General features: G+C 50.0%; 1 protein-coding gene across 1 annotated transcript; it reads left to right on the forward strand.

Moving 5' to 3' along the window:
• Positions 1-209: 209 nt before the first annotated feature.
• CDHR5 (cadherin related family member 5) lies at positions 210-14,285 on the forward strand. The gene is made up of 14 exons (XM_054390438.1): positions 210-282; positions 549-727; positions 1,795-1,845; positions 2,139-2,231; positions 2,349-2,447; positions 3,974-4,084; positions 4,428-4,604; positions 5,772-5,862; positions 7,884-7,981; positions 8,740-8,946; positions 9,777-9,893; positions 10,822-10,894; positions 12,713-12,864; positions 13,716-14,285. Exons 1-14 carry the CDS (start codon positions 210-212, stop codon positions 14,268-14,270), a joined length of 2,076 nt encoding a protein of 691 aa, XP_054246413.1. The 3' UTR covers positions 14,271-14,285.
• Positions 14,286-16,526: the final 2,241 nt, after the last annotated feature.

A 16,526-nucleotide genomic window follows, 5' to 3' on the forward strand; every position in this document is an offset into this window, starting at 1 on the left:
ATCATGGTGTTGGTAATGCCTTTTAATGAACTGCCCAATGAGACAAAGAGCCAAAGGTTGAACTGCAGCGATCCGCTCCAGCCAGCTGCTGCTGGCACCTCCACGGAGCAGAGAACACAGAAGACAGCACTGGGAGAAGCAGGGAGAGAAGAGAAGAAGTGGATCAGCTTAATCAGAAACAGGAATCTTGTCATCAGCTGGCAGTTCCCATGGCTGCTGCTTGCTGGCTCCTCGCTGCAGCACTCTGCCTGCTGCCCTCCACAGCACACGTTGCAGCACAAGGTAAGCTCCTGCAGGAGGTCCATGACCACAGAGCCATGGTCCCAACAGCAGCAGGAGGTTTTCAGACTCTACTGAAAGACAGCAACCTTTGGTCAGCAACCTTCTCTCCAGTGGTAACCATTACAGGTGGGAGATTTTTAGACTCCTACTGAAAGACAGCTTTGTTCCACCACCTTCTCTCTGCTGGCAACCACAGGGGAACTCAGGTCTCACCCAGGTCTGTCATGAATTAAACCCCAGGACAATTTTGTGTCTCACGTCTCCAGGATGCTCTGTGAATGACAGCAGACCAAATGTTCCTGAAAATAACCCTGTTGGCTACGTGGTGACCACCATCCATATGGAATCAGGCTTCACTGCAAGGATTAATCCAGCTTCCCCTGATGCCAGTTACTTTGCTCTCCAGGGATCTGAGCTGCAGCTGGTCCAAAGCGTGGACTATGAGGTAAGCCTTTAGCTGGCAGGCTGTATGGATCAGGTGGATAATTCTCTCAAGGGAAGTAGTGGGTTCCCCTACATTGGGACAGTTGAAAGACTCAGCTTAAGAGGGTGCTGGGCCATCTCATTTCAACTTGACAGGGTTCTGGGCTTTCATTTAAACTGTACTATTACCTGGAAAGTTTGGCCCATATGGTTCTTGAGGGCCCTTCCAAGCTGGCATTCTGTGATTCTGTGGGATGCAATGAATTTCACCCTGCAGTCTTGGACTTGTAGCCTTGGCTTTGTAGCCCACTTCTAAAGGATCTAGGAAATAGCTTTGGAAAATGAAACTAATTTCAGCTGGGTTGGAGCTCACTGCTTGGGAAGCCATCCCTGCCCCAAGCAGAGAATAAGGAGGGAGGGGGATGCCTGCTGTCACTTTCTTTCAATGAATCTGCATCAATTAAAGCAAGGGGAAGTATTGAAACCAAATATGTGACAAGTGGAGTGTTCAGAGCTCTCCAGGACTCAGGATCCCAGTTTGTCTGTGGGAAACAAAGGTCTGAGCAGTGAGGTGGTCCTGTGTGAAGCACAAAGACAAGCATATCACTGTCCATGGAGGTGTTCAAGAAACCGGTGGATATGGCACTTGGGATCATGGTTTAATGGCCATGGTGGCATTAGATTCACAGATGGCATTGGGTTGGAAGGGACCATCAAAGTCATCTTGTCCACCCCCTACCCCCTGCAGTGAGCAGGGTCACATCCAACTAGATCAGGCTGCCCAGGACCACATCGAGCCTGATTGAGGTTGCTGGTTGGCCTCAAACACTTCTATGCTCCTATCAAACCTCTGTGTGTTCAGTTGGGTTGTTGCTAAATCATTTTACCTTCCTGGAGTGCTCTGAACACAGCCACAAGCATCCCTAAACTGCCTTTCCCTTTCTGCAACAACTGCTTTGCTTTGGGTGGAGAAGAGCAGAGCTGACACCCTGCAGGTGACACTGCATGGGTTTGTTTAATTCACTTCAGAAGCAGAGGTAGCACTTTTTGACTTGTCTCACAAAGGCTGGCTTTTGTTTGTGCATGCAGGAAGTCACCCTGCTGTTGGTGTCCCTGATCTGTGAAAACAATGCTGGGGAGGTGAGTGATCTTCCAAACCCTTAGCATTGTACTTCCCTCTGCTCTTCCTAGTCCACAGACTGAGAGCAGATGTCCTTCTCTTTGTGGACACACACATTCCTCCCAGTCAAGGAGAGAGCATCCAAGGCTCTGTGAATGGAGGATAAGGGGGGAATAAACCCACAACCCTCCCACACACCCACCTGCATCCTGGTGTGCTCCTTTACACCATCCCCTCTGCTCCCTGCCAACCAGGAGCAGCCCCTCATGGTCTTATTTTTGTCTTTGGTTCTCTCACTTTACCCTTTCTGCAGAGTGATTCTTTGGAAATCTTTGTGACCATTCTCAACGAGAACGACAACAGCCCAGAGTTTAAGCAAACAAATTTCACTGAAGTTGTTCCTGAGGTGAGGAGTTCTATGGAAATAAGGAGAGCATTGGGGCCCCCTTGGCTGTGGGGCTAAGGAAGAGAGAAGTCTTCAGCCCAGTTCTCAGGGAGAATAACCAAAGCACCTCTGTTTCAGGATACCAAAGTGAACTCAACCATCATAGCCCGTGAGGAGCTGAGTGCCAGTGATGCTGACCTGGACACCATCTACTATGAACTCACAACCACAGTGCCAGTGAGCAGCCTTGGGTTTGTTTGGTTTTCCAGGGGGGTGGTGGAAATGGCAGCTCTGAAGAAGTCTTTGTGTTTAAGCCAGAAGAGCCACAGCTTTGTGCCTAAAGTGACTGGATAGGGTTTAGTTCTCTGGCAGCTTCTAGAAGAGGTACATCTGCCTGGTTTGGATAGCAGAACAGAGCAACCAACACTACAAGTATTGAATTCTTTCACTGCTCACACTTTTATTCCACAGGTTAAACTTTCATCTAGAATATTCTGAACCATATGATGCAGGGAAGTCTTGCTGAGATGGTTTGTAAACACATCAGGAGAGACCTTTGTACCTCAGAGAGATCAGAATGGCTCCAAGTCAGATAGGGAAAGTAGGAGATAATGTCCTGTGTACCAGCAGTGGGGATAACATGAGCTGCCCAAGAGCACACAAAGCCTTTAGCAGAGCAAAAGGCTGACTCCACTTCCCCCAGGCCCCACTTCAGTGCTTTAGTTTATTTCTGTGATTCCATGGTTTTGCTCTGGCAGTGGGGTTGGGCTCAATGATCTCTGGAGGTCCCTTCTAACCCCTAGCATCTTGTGATCCTGTGATTTGTTCTTAGGGGGATTGCTCAGGGAATTAATTCATAGAATTGTTTGGGTTAGAAAAGTCCTCTAAGATCATTAAGTCCAACAACTGACCTTCCACCACCATAGCCATTAAACCATGTCCCCAAGTGCCATGTGCCTATGTTTCTTGAACCCCTCCAGGGTTGGTGAGGTTGGAGCCTGGCAGGGGTAAGAAGTGACAGGATGAGAGGAAATGCTGCCCCAGGGGAGGTGTAGGTAGGACATGAGGAATGATTTCTTCCCCTTGAGGGTTATTAAGGCTTGGACTCCACAGTCCCCATCCCTGGAGGGGCTTCAAAGCTGTGGAAATGTGGTGCTGAGGGATATGGTTTAGCAGTGGTCTTGGTAGTGTTGGGTTAATGGTTGGACTCGATGATCTTTTAAGGTCTTTTCCAACCCAAACAATTCTGTGAGAACCAAAGCAAGTGCAGAAGGTTGTAGAGTTAAATGCAATGTATGTTATTTCAGTTTGGCTTTGGAGTTGCCCCAAAGCTCAGCTGTGCTAGGTTAAGGCAAAGGATCTTGCTGACTCTCATGGGCTGAGCTATCCTGGATCTGCTTTGTGCATGGATGGGAGGTTGCTTGGCTCTCATGGACCCAAAATCAAGGATTGTTGGCAGCCTGCTGAGTGTAGGAAATAAATGAGGCAAAAGATTTCATCCAGTACTGCTGAGCAGGTAGGCAGGCAAAGCTGGGGGTCTGGGGGAATAAACTCACAGGGACAGGAACAAACCTTTCTGACAAGCCAGGCAGCTTCAGTGTGCAACATCCAAGATTAAACAGACCTCATGTTCTCTTACTGCTCCCCACCTCAAGTCCCCAGGAATAAAGGCCTGATTGGGATGGCAAAGAGAGCTCTGAGCAGTACTTTGACCAGCTCTGTGACTGAGGCTGTTAGAAGAGCTTTTCCTTTTCCCCCACCAGGGCTCAGATGGTTACTTCGCCATAAAGGGACTTAACAATCCAGAGATTTATTTACACAAAGCACTGGACTATGAGAAATTTAAATGGACAACACTGATCTTGTATGCAAGGGTAAGTGTTTCAGGAGGAACAAAATGCCCTGCTGGCCCCAGTCTCTCTTAACTGAAGGGTAAGTCTGAATGGGAGATCTTTGGGACAGTGGGAGAGAGGGTGGGTACTGAGGGGGTGAGTTAGGAGCAACCTTCCACTTTTCATGATGACACAGTGGCAGGCTTGCTTCAGCTCACCTTTGTCAGAAGAATGAGACAATTTACTGCCTTACCTAATCTCCCATCAGCTGCTGAGCCTGGGAAATGGAGCTGCAACAGCCCCTGGGCCACTGCCTTTTGCAGATGGCTGCTTCTTTTGGCAACAAAACTTGCATCTCACGAGTCTGCTTTGCCTTTGGGTACAGGACAGGCCTGTGACCAGCACTGACCCCACCAACACAGCTACTGCAACAATAAACATCATAATTGAGCAAGCTGACACCAAAGCACCCTGGTTCCTGCCCTGTACCTTCATCAACGAGGAGCAGAGCATTTGCATCAGCAGCCTCTATGCTGGGAGGGTCAACATGTCGGAGGTGGCGGTAAGCAGGCATGGTCAGACAGTGTCCTTGATGCTCTTGGAGTCACAGGATCACAGTCTGGGTTGGGTTGAAGGGATCCTTAATGGTCAGCTAGCCCAAAACCCCCCCTAGAGTGAGCAGGGGAATCCACAAGTAGAGCAGGCTGCTTAGAGCCTCATCCAACCTGAGCTGGAATGGCTCCATCTCCTCTCAGCTGTGGTGGGTTGAAATTACACCCACCCCCCCAAAAATAAAATTTTGCCAGACCTGCTCAGTTGGAAAGCAAATGAAGCTACATTTATAAGCAGACTAAAAAAAAAAAAAATCTAGAAATATGAAATGCAATGAATGTGTACAAACTGGAGAATATTTACATGGATTTACAATTTATAAACAACAAAAGAACCCCCAGCACCCCCCCTTGGACAAAACCAGGGGGTTACCAACAATCTCTCTCCTCTTCCCATCTTGGACAAGGGAAAAAAGAAAGAGGAGAAAAGCAGAGAGTAGCTTGTTAGCCACAAGAACACAGCCAAGGCCAGCAACAGCCAAGCAAAAGCAACCAGCCAGGATCTGCTAGAGTGAAAAAGCCAAAAAGAGCCAGAGTTAGTTTCTACAACTAACTTTGTGTTAGTTATCAGGCCAATGGGATTATTCAGACCTTATCATTATTTTTATTTTGCATCCAATGGTCATTTTATTTCCATTCTACCACTTTTTCTTCTACTCAGTCTGTGGCATATTTTCCCAGGCACAACCTAAAACTGCCACATCAGGCAATATGCAGATGCTCTTCCCAGCTCAGTGAGCTCATGCTGAACTCTAGCCATAAATCACAGAATCATAGAATGCATTGGGCTGGAAGGGACCTTTAAAGGTCACCTCTTCCAACCCCCATGCAGATGATTCAGCGTGGCAGGGAGTCTTCCTCATCCTAGAAAGTGGAGGTTTTCCCACCCCCAAGCAGCACTGCTTGTGCTTGTTCCTGCAGCACATGGCAGGAGAGGGGGGAGCTGGAAGTCTCTTTGGTCAAGGCTGTCTTAGCTCTGCCCTCTTACAGCCACATCCCAGCAGTGGGAAGCCCTTCTGCCCAGACAAACCCACCAGAGCCACAGTGGGAGAGGACAAAGCTGTGATGGTAATGTGGTGCTGCAGTGTGGTCTGTGATGCTTCATCTTGTCCTTGCAGACAGAGCCACTCCTCCTGCAGCCAGGGCCTCTCTATGCCATCGATCCTGACTACACCATCAATGAAAGAATCATCTACAGTATTGTCAGTGGTGAGTGGAAATTGTCACCTTCCCCAAACTGCATTGCTTGTATGTCCCCTCCATTACCTGCCCAGAGGTGATACCCTCCATGGCACTTGAGAGCTGAGGGCCTGGGGCTTTGCTCCTCTGTTTCTGCCACAGAAACATCACAGAATGCCAGGGGGGGAGTGACCTCCAGGACCATCTAGTCCAACCTGTCTAGGTTAGTTGTAAAGTTGAAATGAGATGGCCCCAGCACCATGCTGAGCTTAAAACTGCCCCACATCATCACTAGAACATTGTGGGTTAAATAGGAGAAACACTGTACAGGCATGGGGGCAAAAGTGAATCAGAGTGCCACACACCCATCTCAATGAAGGCTGTTTCAAAAGGACTTTGGTATTTTAGGGAGAGGTGAGAGATTGATCTGGAGACTTTTAGAGCTGATTTTGCCAGCCTGGCCACACCATTTTAATTCAGGCTTTGAGCTGAACGTAGAACTCCCACCTGAGCAGCATCATTTCCATTCATTGCCAAGAATGATGTTTTTATTCCCCAGCACATTGCCACTCTCTAACCTACCCTTTTTTAGTCTTGATTGCAAAAAGATTGCCTGGATAGGGTCAGTTCATAGAATCAGTCAGGGTTGGAAGGGACCACAAGGATCAATCCAGTTCCAAACCCCTTGCCATGGGCAGGGACAACACACAGTAGATCAGGCTGGCCAGAGCCTCATCCAGCCTGGCTGCAAACACCTCCCTGGACAACCCATTCTAGGGTCTCATCACTCTCATGGTGAAGAACTTCTTCTCCCTCATGTCCAGCCTGAATCTCCCCACTTCCAGCTTTGTTCCATTCCCCCCCAAGTCCTGTCACTCCCTGATAGCCTAAAAAGTCCCTCCCCAGCTTTCTTGTAGCCCCCTTCAGATCCTGGAAGGCCACAAGAAGGTCACCTCAGAGCCTTCTCTTCTCCAGACTGAACAGCCACAACTCTCTCAGTCTGTCCTCATAGGAGAGGTGCTCCAGCCCTCTGATCATCCTGGTGGCCCTTCTCTGGACACCTTCCAGCATGTCCAGATCCCTCTTGTAATAGAGGCTCCAGAACTGGATGCAGTACTCCAGGTGGGGTCTCATCAGAGCTGAGCAGAGGGGGAGAATCACCTCCCTTGCCCTGCTGGCCACACTTCTCCTGATGCAGCCCAGGCTCTGGTTGGCTTTCTGGGCTGCAAGTGCACACTGACAGCTCCTGTTGAGCTTCTCCTCCCCCAGCACCCCCAAGTCCCTTTCGTCAGGGCTGCTTTCCAGCCAGTCAGTGCCCAGCCTGGGTTTGTGCTTGGGATTGCCTCCACCCAGCTGCAGGACCCTGCACTTGGTCTTGTTGAACCTCAGCTGATTGCCCAGTCGTTGACTGGACACTTTGTTTCTTTCAAAGGATTCCTACTTTGTTTTGTTTTGGTGGGGTTGGGTTTTTTGTTTGGCTGGTTGAGGTTTTCTTTGTTGCTGTTGTTTTGTTGCTCTTGTTGGTTTATTGCTGTTGTTGCTGTTTGGGTATTTTGAGCACTGTGCTCAGCTCTGGTAAGACAACACCTGGAGTACTGCATCCAGTTCTGGAGCCTCTATTACAAGGTGGATATGTTCTTTTTGAATTGGTTTCTTCCTTTCAAAATAGGAAAAATTCTTCCCTTCTCTCTCCTGACAAGCAGTTTGGGTTCAGTCAGGTTTGGGTTAGGGAACTGAAGGTCTTCAGTGCTCAAACTGCAGCAGAAGCTCTACACTCTAGGCATTTAGAAGACTTTAAGCTGGGCCTAGGCACTGGAAATGCAGATTTTTGCTGTGCTATCTCATCTAATTGGGTTCACAAACATCTCCTTGATGATGCAGAGTGGCTCTAAATCCCTGGCCAGTACTCCTAGCCCTTGGAGCAGCCAGGCAGGCAGGGGAAAGAGCATTATACCCTGGGGGTGTTGTCACTAGGGTGTGAAAAACAGAGTCAGTGAGCTGCAGGTCACTTTAGGCAGGTATCTGATGACTGAAGAGTCTGTTTTGTTTAGGGAACATGGACAATGTGTTCTCCATAGATGCTGACACAGGAAATCTGACAATGAACAAACCAGCATCTTCCCCAGGCTCCTACCTGCTGCAAGTCATGGTAAGTCTGATGACACTGCAGCCACAGACCCAGCACACCTGGCTTTCTAGGAAGCAGCACTCCTGATGTGACAGGAGGTAATCACATGAATAATTAAAGCTAACTCTCTCACCCCCTTTTTTCTGGAAGGGTCTAGTATTTGCCCAGTGCCTTATACCAACCTAGAAGCTCTTGTAGAAGTTGGGAGGGGTCTTCCCTTACGTGTGGGTTGCAATGTCAAAACAAATTAACTGAATGAGGACATCCTGCTGAGCTGGAAGTGTGGAGGAGCAGAACTGGAAGGCTTTCCTTAGGCATGACTGGGGCTTGTGTTACTCTAGTTAGCATAACTCAAGCCAGGAGAGAAGCTCCTCTTTTAGCTGCAGCTCAAGAGGACAGGAGGGACTTAAAAAGTGCTTCCTGCATGCACATACCCAAGAGGCTGTCAGTCTGAACACCCTCATGAAGATAAAGTCTGGCTTCTGGTGCTGGAATCTCACTGGTTTATACTGGAGCATGACAATTGGTCCAGATGTGGCCCTTATGGAGGGTCATATCCAGACTTTGGAGCTATAGCAAGGCTGAGAGGAAGGCCAACAGCAGAAGCAAGCTAAACCAGGACTCCAAACTGCATGGTTAATATCAGGTCTGGCTCAAAGCTCACTGGCAACGATGGAAAGAACAACATGGCTTGCAATGGGCTTCAGATCAAACCTATCATTTTGGTCCTCACCACCAAGAGGAAAAGGCTAGCATCTCTCCCCCTCTCTTCTCTCCAGGCCACCCAAGTCAACAACATCCAGAAATACTCCATAGCCAGTGTAGAGATTAAGGTCATCAATAAAAGCAATCATGCACCATACTTCGAGAGCAGGATCTACAACGGGACAGCCTTTGCTGATCTGGCCCCAGGAAGCTTTGTCTTCCAAGCTGGTCACCCTTCAAGCCCCCTGATGATAACAGCACTGGATGATGATTTCCCTGATGTAAGTAATTGCACTGAATTCTTCTCTCTGCTTCAGGCCTAAAGCAGGGTCAGCAAACACGAGGAAGGGGAGGTGGGGAGGAGAAAACACACACTCTCCTCTGGTGTTCCATGTATTTCCCTGGAAACTCCACCTAGATCAGAACAGCTTATGGTGTGCTGTAATGTGGAGAAGCTGCTAGACTTCCAAAAGCCAGTCCCACCCAGGCTTGTGTGGGTGAGCTGACCCACTGCAGGACAGCGTGCTGAGGGAAGCTCAGGGTGGGCAAACACCCTGACACTGAGGGACTGGAGGGTGTCCAGAGAAGGGCAGCAAAGCTGGGGAAGAGTCTAGGACAGATGTCCTGTGAGGAACAGCTGAGGGAACTGGCATTGTGTAATATGGAGAAAAGGAGGTTGAGGGGAGACCTCCTTGCTCTCTACAACTCCCTGAAAGGTTGGAGGGAGGTGGGGGTTGGTCTCTTCTCCCTAGGATCAGGTGACAGAACTAGAGGAGATGGTCTGAAATTGTGCCAGGGGAGGGTTAGGTTGGACATGAGGAACAATTTCTTTGCTACAAGAGTGGTCAGGCTGCCCAGGGAGGTGGTGGAGTCACCATCCCTGGAGGTGTTCAAGAAATGTGTGGCCCTGGCACTAGGGGATGTGGTTTAGTGGCCATGGTGGTGCTGGGCTGATGGTTGGACAGAACGATCTCAGAGGGCTTTTCCAATCTACATAATCCTATGAGCTGCTTATTGCCCTGTGCCTATGCTCAAGTCCTGCCAATGGGCTGCTGAGAAGGTGCACACACAGCACAGTGTGGTTTAAACATCCTTTCCTCTGGCTTTGCAGAAAGTCAACCCAAGCATTGAGTACCACATAAGCAACAGCACTGATTTCATTGCAACCAAAGATGGACTCATCCTGACAAATGTGGTGCTGCAGTCCCCAGGAACTGTAACCCTCGAGGTAGGGCAACTTTCTTCATTGTCCTGCCAGGGCTGTGGAAGGTTTCTGGTACAGAAGCACCAAGGTGAGGTTCTACTAGGCAAGGCACATCATGAAAGGACAGTCTGTGCCCCAGCCATCTGCATCCTTAATGTATATGGATGGAGGCAGATGAAGTGACAGCAAATTTACTGTGTATGATGCAAGCAATCTCTGGTGCTAACTGCAAAAGTGATTCTCCAGTCCTGTGGGAAAATGACAGGGAGAAGTCAGCTGGGGAGGTTGTAGCAGCCCCCAGCCCACACTGATTCTGCTTAACAAGAAGTCTCAGCTGGCTTTGGGGAGATTTTATGAGCTCCCTCCCCCCTCACACTCTGATCCTAACAAAAAAGGTGGGTGAGGAAGTGCACAGGAGGTCGGTGTGTGGGTCTGGGCAGGGTATGACTGCTGCCATTCACCCCAGCTCTGAAGCCCACAGCCCCAAAGTTAGAAATCTGTTGGTAAATCCAGAACTTCTTTAGCTCAAAGGAAACAGTAACTCTAAACTCCTAAGAAGGGAGATCTCCACTTTCTCCATCTGCCTGCCAGTGGGCTCACCAAGACTTGCCCAGCAGAGTGCCATGCCCTCTGGAGGTACCTGAACCAGCCTGACTGTCTTAGCTACACAGAGTGTAGGTGAGGTGCCAGCATAGATTTCTGCCTGCCCCACACTACTGCCTGCCTTTGGCCAGTGCTGTGCTGCAAAGCTGCACACAAACCATCAACTGGGACAGGGCAGGGAATCCTCAGAGCTCTTCTTCCTCTGTGACCAGATTGTGCAGCTCCAGTGCTACTGTGAGGAAGTGGTGAGGATATAGGCAAGGTACTTTGTCCACTAAGGGCCAAGCAGATGCCCTGAGAGCCAGCTGGAGATGCAGGAAGCCCTAAGCTCTCTCTTGTCTTCACCCAGGCTGTTGGGATGGATATGGTGAGCCTGCAGAAAGCCAGCACTGTGATTGTGGTGGAGGTTGTCCTTGCTGCAGGTAGGTTGGTGTCTTTGTTTTCTGCTTTGTGGAGATACCTGGGGAGCCTTTTCTGCTTCTGTGGGCACAGTGGCAATGAGAGGTCACACACTGAAGTTTGTGGACACCTGGACTGTGGCCAGCTCCATACCTACAGAAGCTCCATCCCTGGAACCATGCCAGGTCAGGGTGTTAGGGAGTCTGAGCAGAGTCTAGGTCTATCTGAGCCCACCCTGGCCATTAAGGCATGTCCTTCAGTGCCACGTCCATGCATTTATTGAACACCCCCAGGGACATGAACTCCACCACCTCTCTGGGCCAGGAACTGAACCCAGTAACTGGAGTTGTTTTTACACTCTCCTTCTGGGACATGGTGACTGTACATTGCCCTCTGGTTTCTGAGCTCCCAGGGCTGGAGCCAGCTCACTGGGCTCTCAGGGTGAGTCATTCCACCAAGCTGAGGTAGCTTTCAGGGAGGTGCTGCAAGGCACAGAAGGAGTTAAGGGTGGTGGAGTTGCCAATCAGCTCTGTGGGCTGTGGCTCCTCTGGGACACAGGATTATGAAGCACAGCTTGACTGGCATCCCTGCCCAAGGTATTAATGATAAACTGAGGGTGCAGTCAAATGTGGAGGGAATTCTCAAAGTCCACTGCCATAAAGAGGGCAGCAGCAGAACACAGCTGTCTTTGATTAACCATTAAACTCAGGAATAATTAATGCTACAAAATGAAACTGGAAAACGAAATACAAAGAATCCCACTGCCAACATCAGGCAGAGGTGATTAACCCTGAGCAATGACAGAATCATTTAGGATGGAAAAGACCTCCAAGATCATTGAGGGCAACTGTTAACCCAACACTATCAAGTCCACTACCAAACCATGGCCCTCAGCACCATGTCTCCATGGCTTTGAAACCTGGGGACTGCACCACTGCCCTGGGGAGTCTGGGCCAGGCCTTGACAACTCTCAAGGGCAAGAAGTAGTTCCTCATGTCCAACCTAAACCTTCCCTGGGGCAGCTTGAGAACATTTACTCTTGTCCTGTTGCTTGTTCCTTGGGAGAAGGTCCCAACCTCCACCTAACTCAAACCTCCTTTCAGGGAGGTGTAGAGAGCCAGAAGGTCTCCCCTCAGCCTCCTTTTCTCCAGGCTGAGCAACCCCAGGTCCCTCAGCTGCTCCTCACCAGCCCTGTTCTGCAGATCCTTCACCAACTTCATTGCCCTTCTCTTGCCCCAGCCCAGCCCCTCTCAGTGAGATGTCTCTCCATGAAATCACAGAAACCTGGAGCAATAAGCTGCCCCTTAGTACCTCTTGTCCATGTTCCCTGCCCATGGAGGCTGGGACTAGATGATCTTTAAGATCTCCCAGGTGCTCCTCACCAGCCCTGTTCTCCAGACCCTTCCCCAGCTTCAGTGCCCTTCTATAGACCCACTCCAGCCCCTCAATGTCCTTCATGGCATGAGGGACCCAAAACTGAACCCAGGATTTGAAGTGTGGCCTCAGGAGAGCCCAGTACTGGTGAATGATCCCTGTCCTGCTCCTGCTGACCACACTCTTGCTGCTCCAAGCCAGGAAGCTGGTGGCCTTCTTGGCCAACTGGGCACACATGTCACTTACTGGAAGTTTAATATTCTGTGAGTGGGCACCTTAAATCAAGCCCTTTTAGGAGACCAAACAACTGGCCTCCTGTGATGTGAAATATATTCTGATCACATTCTGCTGCAGAGGAGGCATCTTTGCCTTTCAAAAGGTGGTTGGAGCTTCTCCCAGGAGGAAGTGTTGTGTTAAAAAGCTGCCTGCCATTTTCAGCCTCTAACACTGCTTTGTTTTTCTTGTAGCTGTAGCCTCCTCTGATAAGCAATACAGTGCTCAGGACATGGGCATCTTAGGAGGGACATTGGCAGCACTGCTGCTGGTTGTCTTGGTCTTCCTTGGAGTGGTGATATACAAACAGTATGGAAAAAGAATCAATTACCTGGTGAACAAAAAGGTAGGTGGCTGAAGTCCTTCGGAAGTGGGATTTGAGGAGGTTTTAAAGGACGGCTGGGCTGCCCAAACACTGCCCAGGTTTAGGTGAAGGTGAAGAATCACTCCTGAGACAATGTTTGCAAAAGCGGCAGCGTTCTGGTGGGGTTTGCTGTTGGTCTTTTCCTGCCCCCTGAGGCTGGAGGGCAAGGAGAGGTGTTAAGCAGAGATCCACAGCTCTATGAAGCACAAATCCTAGGATGAACCTGACACAAATGAGAGGCAGTCTCTGAAAAATGTCTGTGGTATAAACCACTGTTCATCATCTATAGCCAAAGGAGAGAAAAGTCCCTTCACCACCTAAAGCCTGGGCAGTGTTCTTCACCTGAGCTATTGACTTTTGGCTCTCTCAAGTCCCTGTCAGATTGGTTTCTTTGAAGGCTAGGGTGTGATTCAGGTGAGCAGATGTTGGTCTCCACCTTAGGATGGGGCTGTCAGGAGCCTAGACTCCACCGACTGCAGGATGAGTCCAGAGCACACAGCTCAGGTGAACAACAACCATCCTTCCTCCTGAGGGAGGTAAATCCCACTCCAGAGAAATTCCTCAGAAGGCTGGGTACAATTCCAGTGCACCCTGCTGGTGCTCAGCCCTCCTGGAGAACAGGCATGCCCCTGTCTGAAAAATATCCAGAAATGGAGTCAAACACCAGAGGTGTTGTAGGGAGTCACATCTATCCCAGGCTTTAAGCAGCTCAAACTGCAAAGCAAGCCGAAGCTTTCCTGCATGGTAACTGAGTCACTTCAGCCAACCCTCTCCCCCCAACTCCATTTCTTTCCCTTTGCCTACACTTACAAAGAGTCTCTCTCCTCCTGCAGCTCTCCAAGAAGCCCTCCGAGGGTTATGACAACAAATCTTACAAGCAAGATGAACAGCCAGATGCGAGCACTGAACAGCAGGAGGCCTCAGAGGACGGCAGAGTCAGGTCAGTGGTAGAGGTGCAAGAGCAGCCAGCACTTCCCTCAGCTTTTCCCGCTGCAGAAGAAACTGAGAGCCTCCCAAAAGCTGCTGTAGCTTCCACCATCATCTTTGACCAGGAAGAGAAAGAGGAAGAAGAGGTTGAGCCTGAGAAAGAAGTGAAATCTATCCTCAAGACAGACAGGCAGGTGGCAAATGATGGCTACAAAGCTGTGTGGTTTAGGACTGATGTGGATCCTGAAGCTGGAGAGAGAATTCAAGTGATTGAGGACAATGCAGCAGATAGTGATGATGACAGTGACCAAGATCTGCAGAGGAATGAGGAGGAGGAGGATGATGACAAAGATCATCTGCACAGAGGGCAAGCAGTGTCCTTTGCCTCAGGGAGCTCACCTGTGCCAGCTGCAGAAGTGATAGTCAACATGTCTCACACAGAAGAGGACAACAGCCTATGATGGAGACAGGCCTGCACTGCCCCCCAGAAGGGGGCAACCCCAGCAGCTCTGCTGCCATGAAGCCCACCTTTCTGCTCAGGGGGGCACGGGGATGCAGGAGGAAGAGGCTGCCTGTCCTGTTTGCCTGAATGCAGTGCTTAAAGCTGGAAGACAGTACAGCTAACTCAAGCTTTCAGTGAGACCTTGAAATAGCCCCTAGGATTCTGGGGCCTGAGAAAGCCACATCTCATCTCTCCACCTTCCTCACTCTTCCTCCTCACATCTCATTTCCCAGCCTGGCTGCAGGGACAGCAGAGATGTAGCTGAAGTGACTTTGAAGCAGTTTGCCCAGCTCATGGTAGCAACTAATTCCACCACAAGGCTGTCTTCTCCTCCTGGGGGTAGATAAGCCAGCAGTGATTGCTGGGCTGTGCCCTTTATTAGGGAGTCAGTTTGACAGCAGCTGCAGGGTGTGAGCCAGCCCACGTCACCCTGGCTCTAATTGCCCCTGTGCCTGTATCCAGGAGCAATCCTGAGGGTGTGGCTGTGCTCTCCCCTCTGCCAAACTCTGTGACCTCACTGCAACCAGCTGGTAAGTGACACTATGGTCCTCATCCTGTCAGCAGCCAGGGGTTTTCACACTCAGGAAGTGCTGGTTCCTCTGTCACTGTAAATGAGGACTGATCAGGTCTTCTTCACTGATGGACTTTGTCATCCACTTTTCTATGTCATAAAACCACTAATTGTGCAATGCTTCTCTAGGTGTCTGTCTCCTGTCTGTCAGGGAATGACCTGCCTAGAAAATGCCAGAGCTCCTTCCAGCTCTGGGGGTTTGGCAGCAAAGGCTGCAGAGGTGCAGGGTGTGGGGTCAGCACACTCTTCCCCATCCCTCCCCTTGTCCAGCTGGGACCAAGGTGTCCCTTTGATCATTGCTGCTGAAGGTTGAGGTCAGTACTGCCTCCAGTGCCAGAGGTCACCATCATCTCTTTGTTCCTTTCTTGTCTCAGGTGAGACCTCCTTTTCATACTCCCTTTCTCCATCCTTGAGGAGCCCAGAAAGCTCACTTGATGGGGGGAAAAAAACATGGTTCAAGCTTTGGCTAGAACTGAGATGCAGCCAAGAGCAGAAGTGGTTCACTGAGAGAAAGTCACTTCTTCTGTGCTTAGCTCATGAGTTCAGGTTTAGGCTGGAAAACCTGCTGACCTCTGGACTAACTTCATCAGCTGACAGCACCATGGTCTGTTGGATGCATGCCTCCACCCTCAATCCTCCCTCATCTTTCAGCAATGTTATGATCCTGCCATAAAGCCCAGTTCAGCACAGTGAGCACACTCTTTCCAGGCAGAGCAGGTGGAGTAAAGTGTTTGATGCTGTGGCTGACCTCCCAGCTCTTCCCCCAGCTGGCAACCAGAAGCTGGGCTGATTTCCAATGGCTGAGAAGACAGCTGATCTATCAGCACAAACTTTTTGCTGCCCCTGGTTTTCTCACTCTGGAGCTAGCTCCAGAGCAGGCATGGGCTGTTGAGTGTTGTAACTTCAGGAGTGCCCAAGACAGGGATGCAGCAGCAGGACCTTGTGGCACTAAAGTTCCTCTCACGTCCTCAGCTTAGCACAACAGCAGAGGATTGCAACACGCTAGAGAAGCGAACCCCTTGCCCCTGCAAGCCAGGCTCTACCTTGCTCTCCTTACTCCAGGTAAACCCAAGAGAGAGACCATGGCTACTGGGATCTGCATGTTTCCAAAGCACAAATGATCTCCATGGAGGCTTTTATCCTCCTGGTTGAAGGACCTAGAGCACAAGCCTTGTGAGGAGCAGGTGAGGGGTCTGGGGTTGTTTAGCCTGGGGAAGAGGAGGCTGAGGGGAGACCACCTGGCTCTCTGCCCCTCCCTGAAAGGAGGCTGGATCCAGGTGGGGTGAGGCTGTTCTCCCAAGGGACAAATGTCAAGACAAGAGGAAACTGCCTCAAGTTGCATGAGGTGAAGCTGAGTTTGGAGATGAGGAACAATTTCTTTCCCTAAAGGGTTGTCAAGCCCTGGAACAGCCTTCCTAGGGCAGTGGTAGGGTTATAGTCCATCCCTGGTGGATTTCACTCTATTTCTTGAGCCTGTCCAGGTCAGGCTGAAGGGCAGCACAGCCTTCAGGTACATCAGCCACTCCTTTCTCTTCAGTGTCATCAGCAAACTTGCTGACAGTGCTCTCTGTTCCCTTGATGACTAGATTGAATAGTACCAATCCCAGTACCAACGCCCAAGGGACTCCGCTAGATACAGGCTTC

The sequence above is a fragment of the Indicator indicator genome, chromosome 21 (assembly GCF_027791375.1).
Source record: "Indicator indicator isolate 239-I01 chromosome 21, UM_Iind_1.1, whole genome shotgun sequence".
Lineage (NCBI taxonomy): Eukaryota > Metazoa > Chordata > Aves > Piciformes > Indicatoridae > Indicator > Indicator indicator.

Excerpts from the sequence above, each read along its gene's own strand:
- CDHR5 (XM_054390438.1), top strand. The coding sequence starts at position 210 with ATGGCTGCTGCTTGCTGGCTCCTCGCTGCAGCACTCTGCCTGCTGCCC. Across the intron at positions 4,085-4,427 it reads CACTGATCTTGTATGCAAGG|GACAGGCCTGTGACCAGCAC; the intron begins GTAAGTGTTTCA and ends CTTTGGGTACAG. Across the intron at positions 5,863-7,883 it reads CATCTACAGTATTGTCAGTG|GGAACATGGACAATGTGTTC; the intron begins GTGAGTGGAAAT and ends TGTTTTGTTTAG.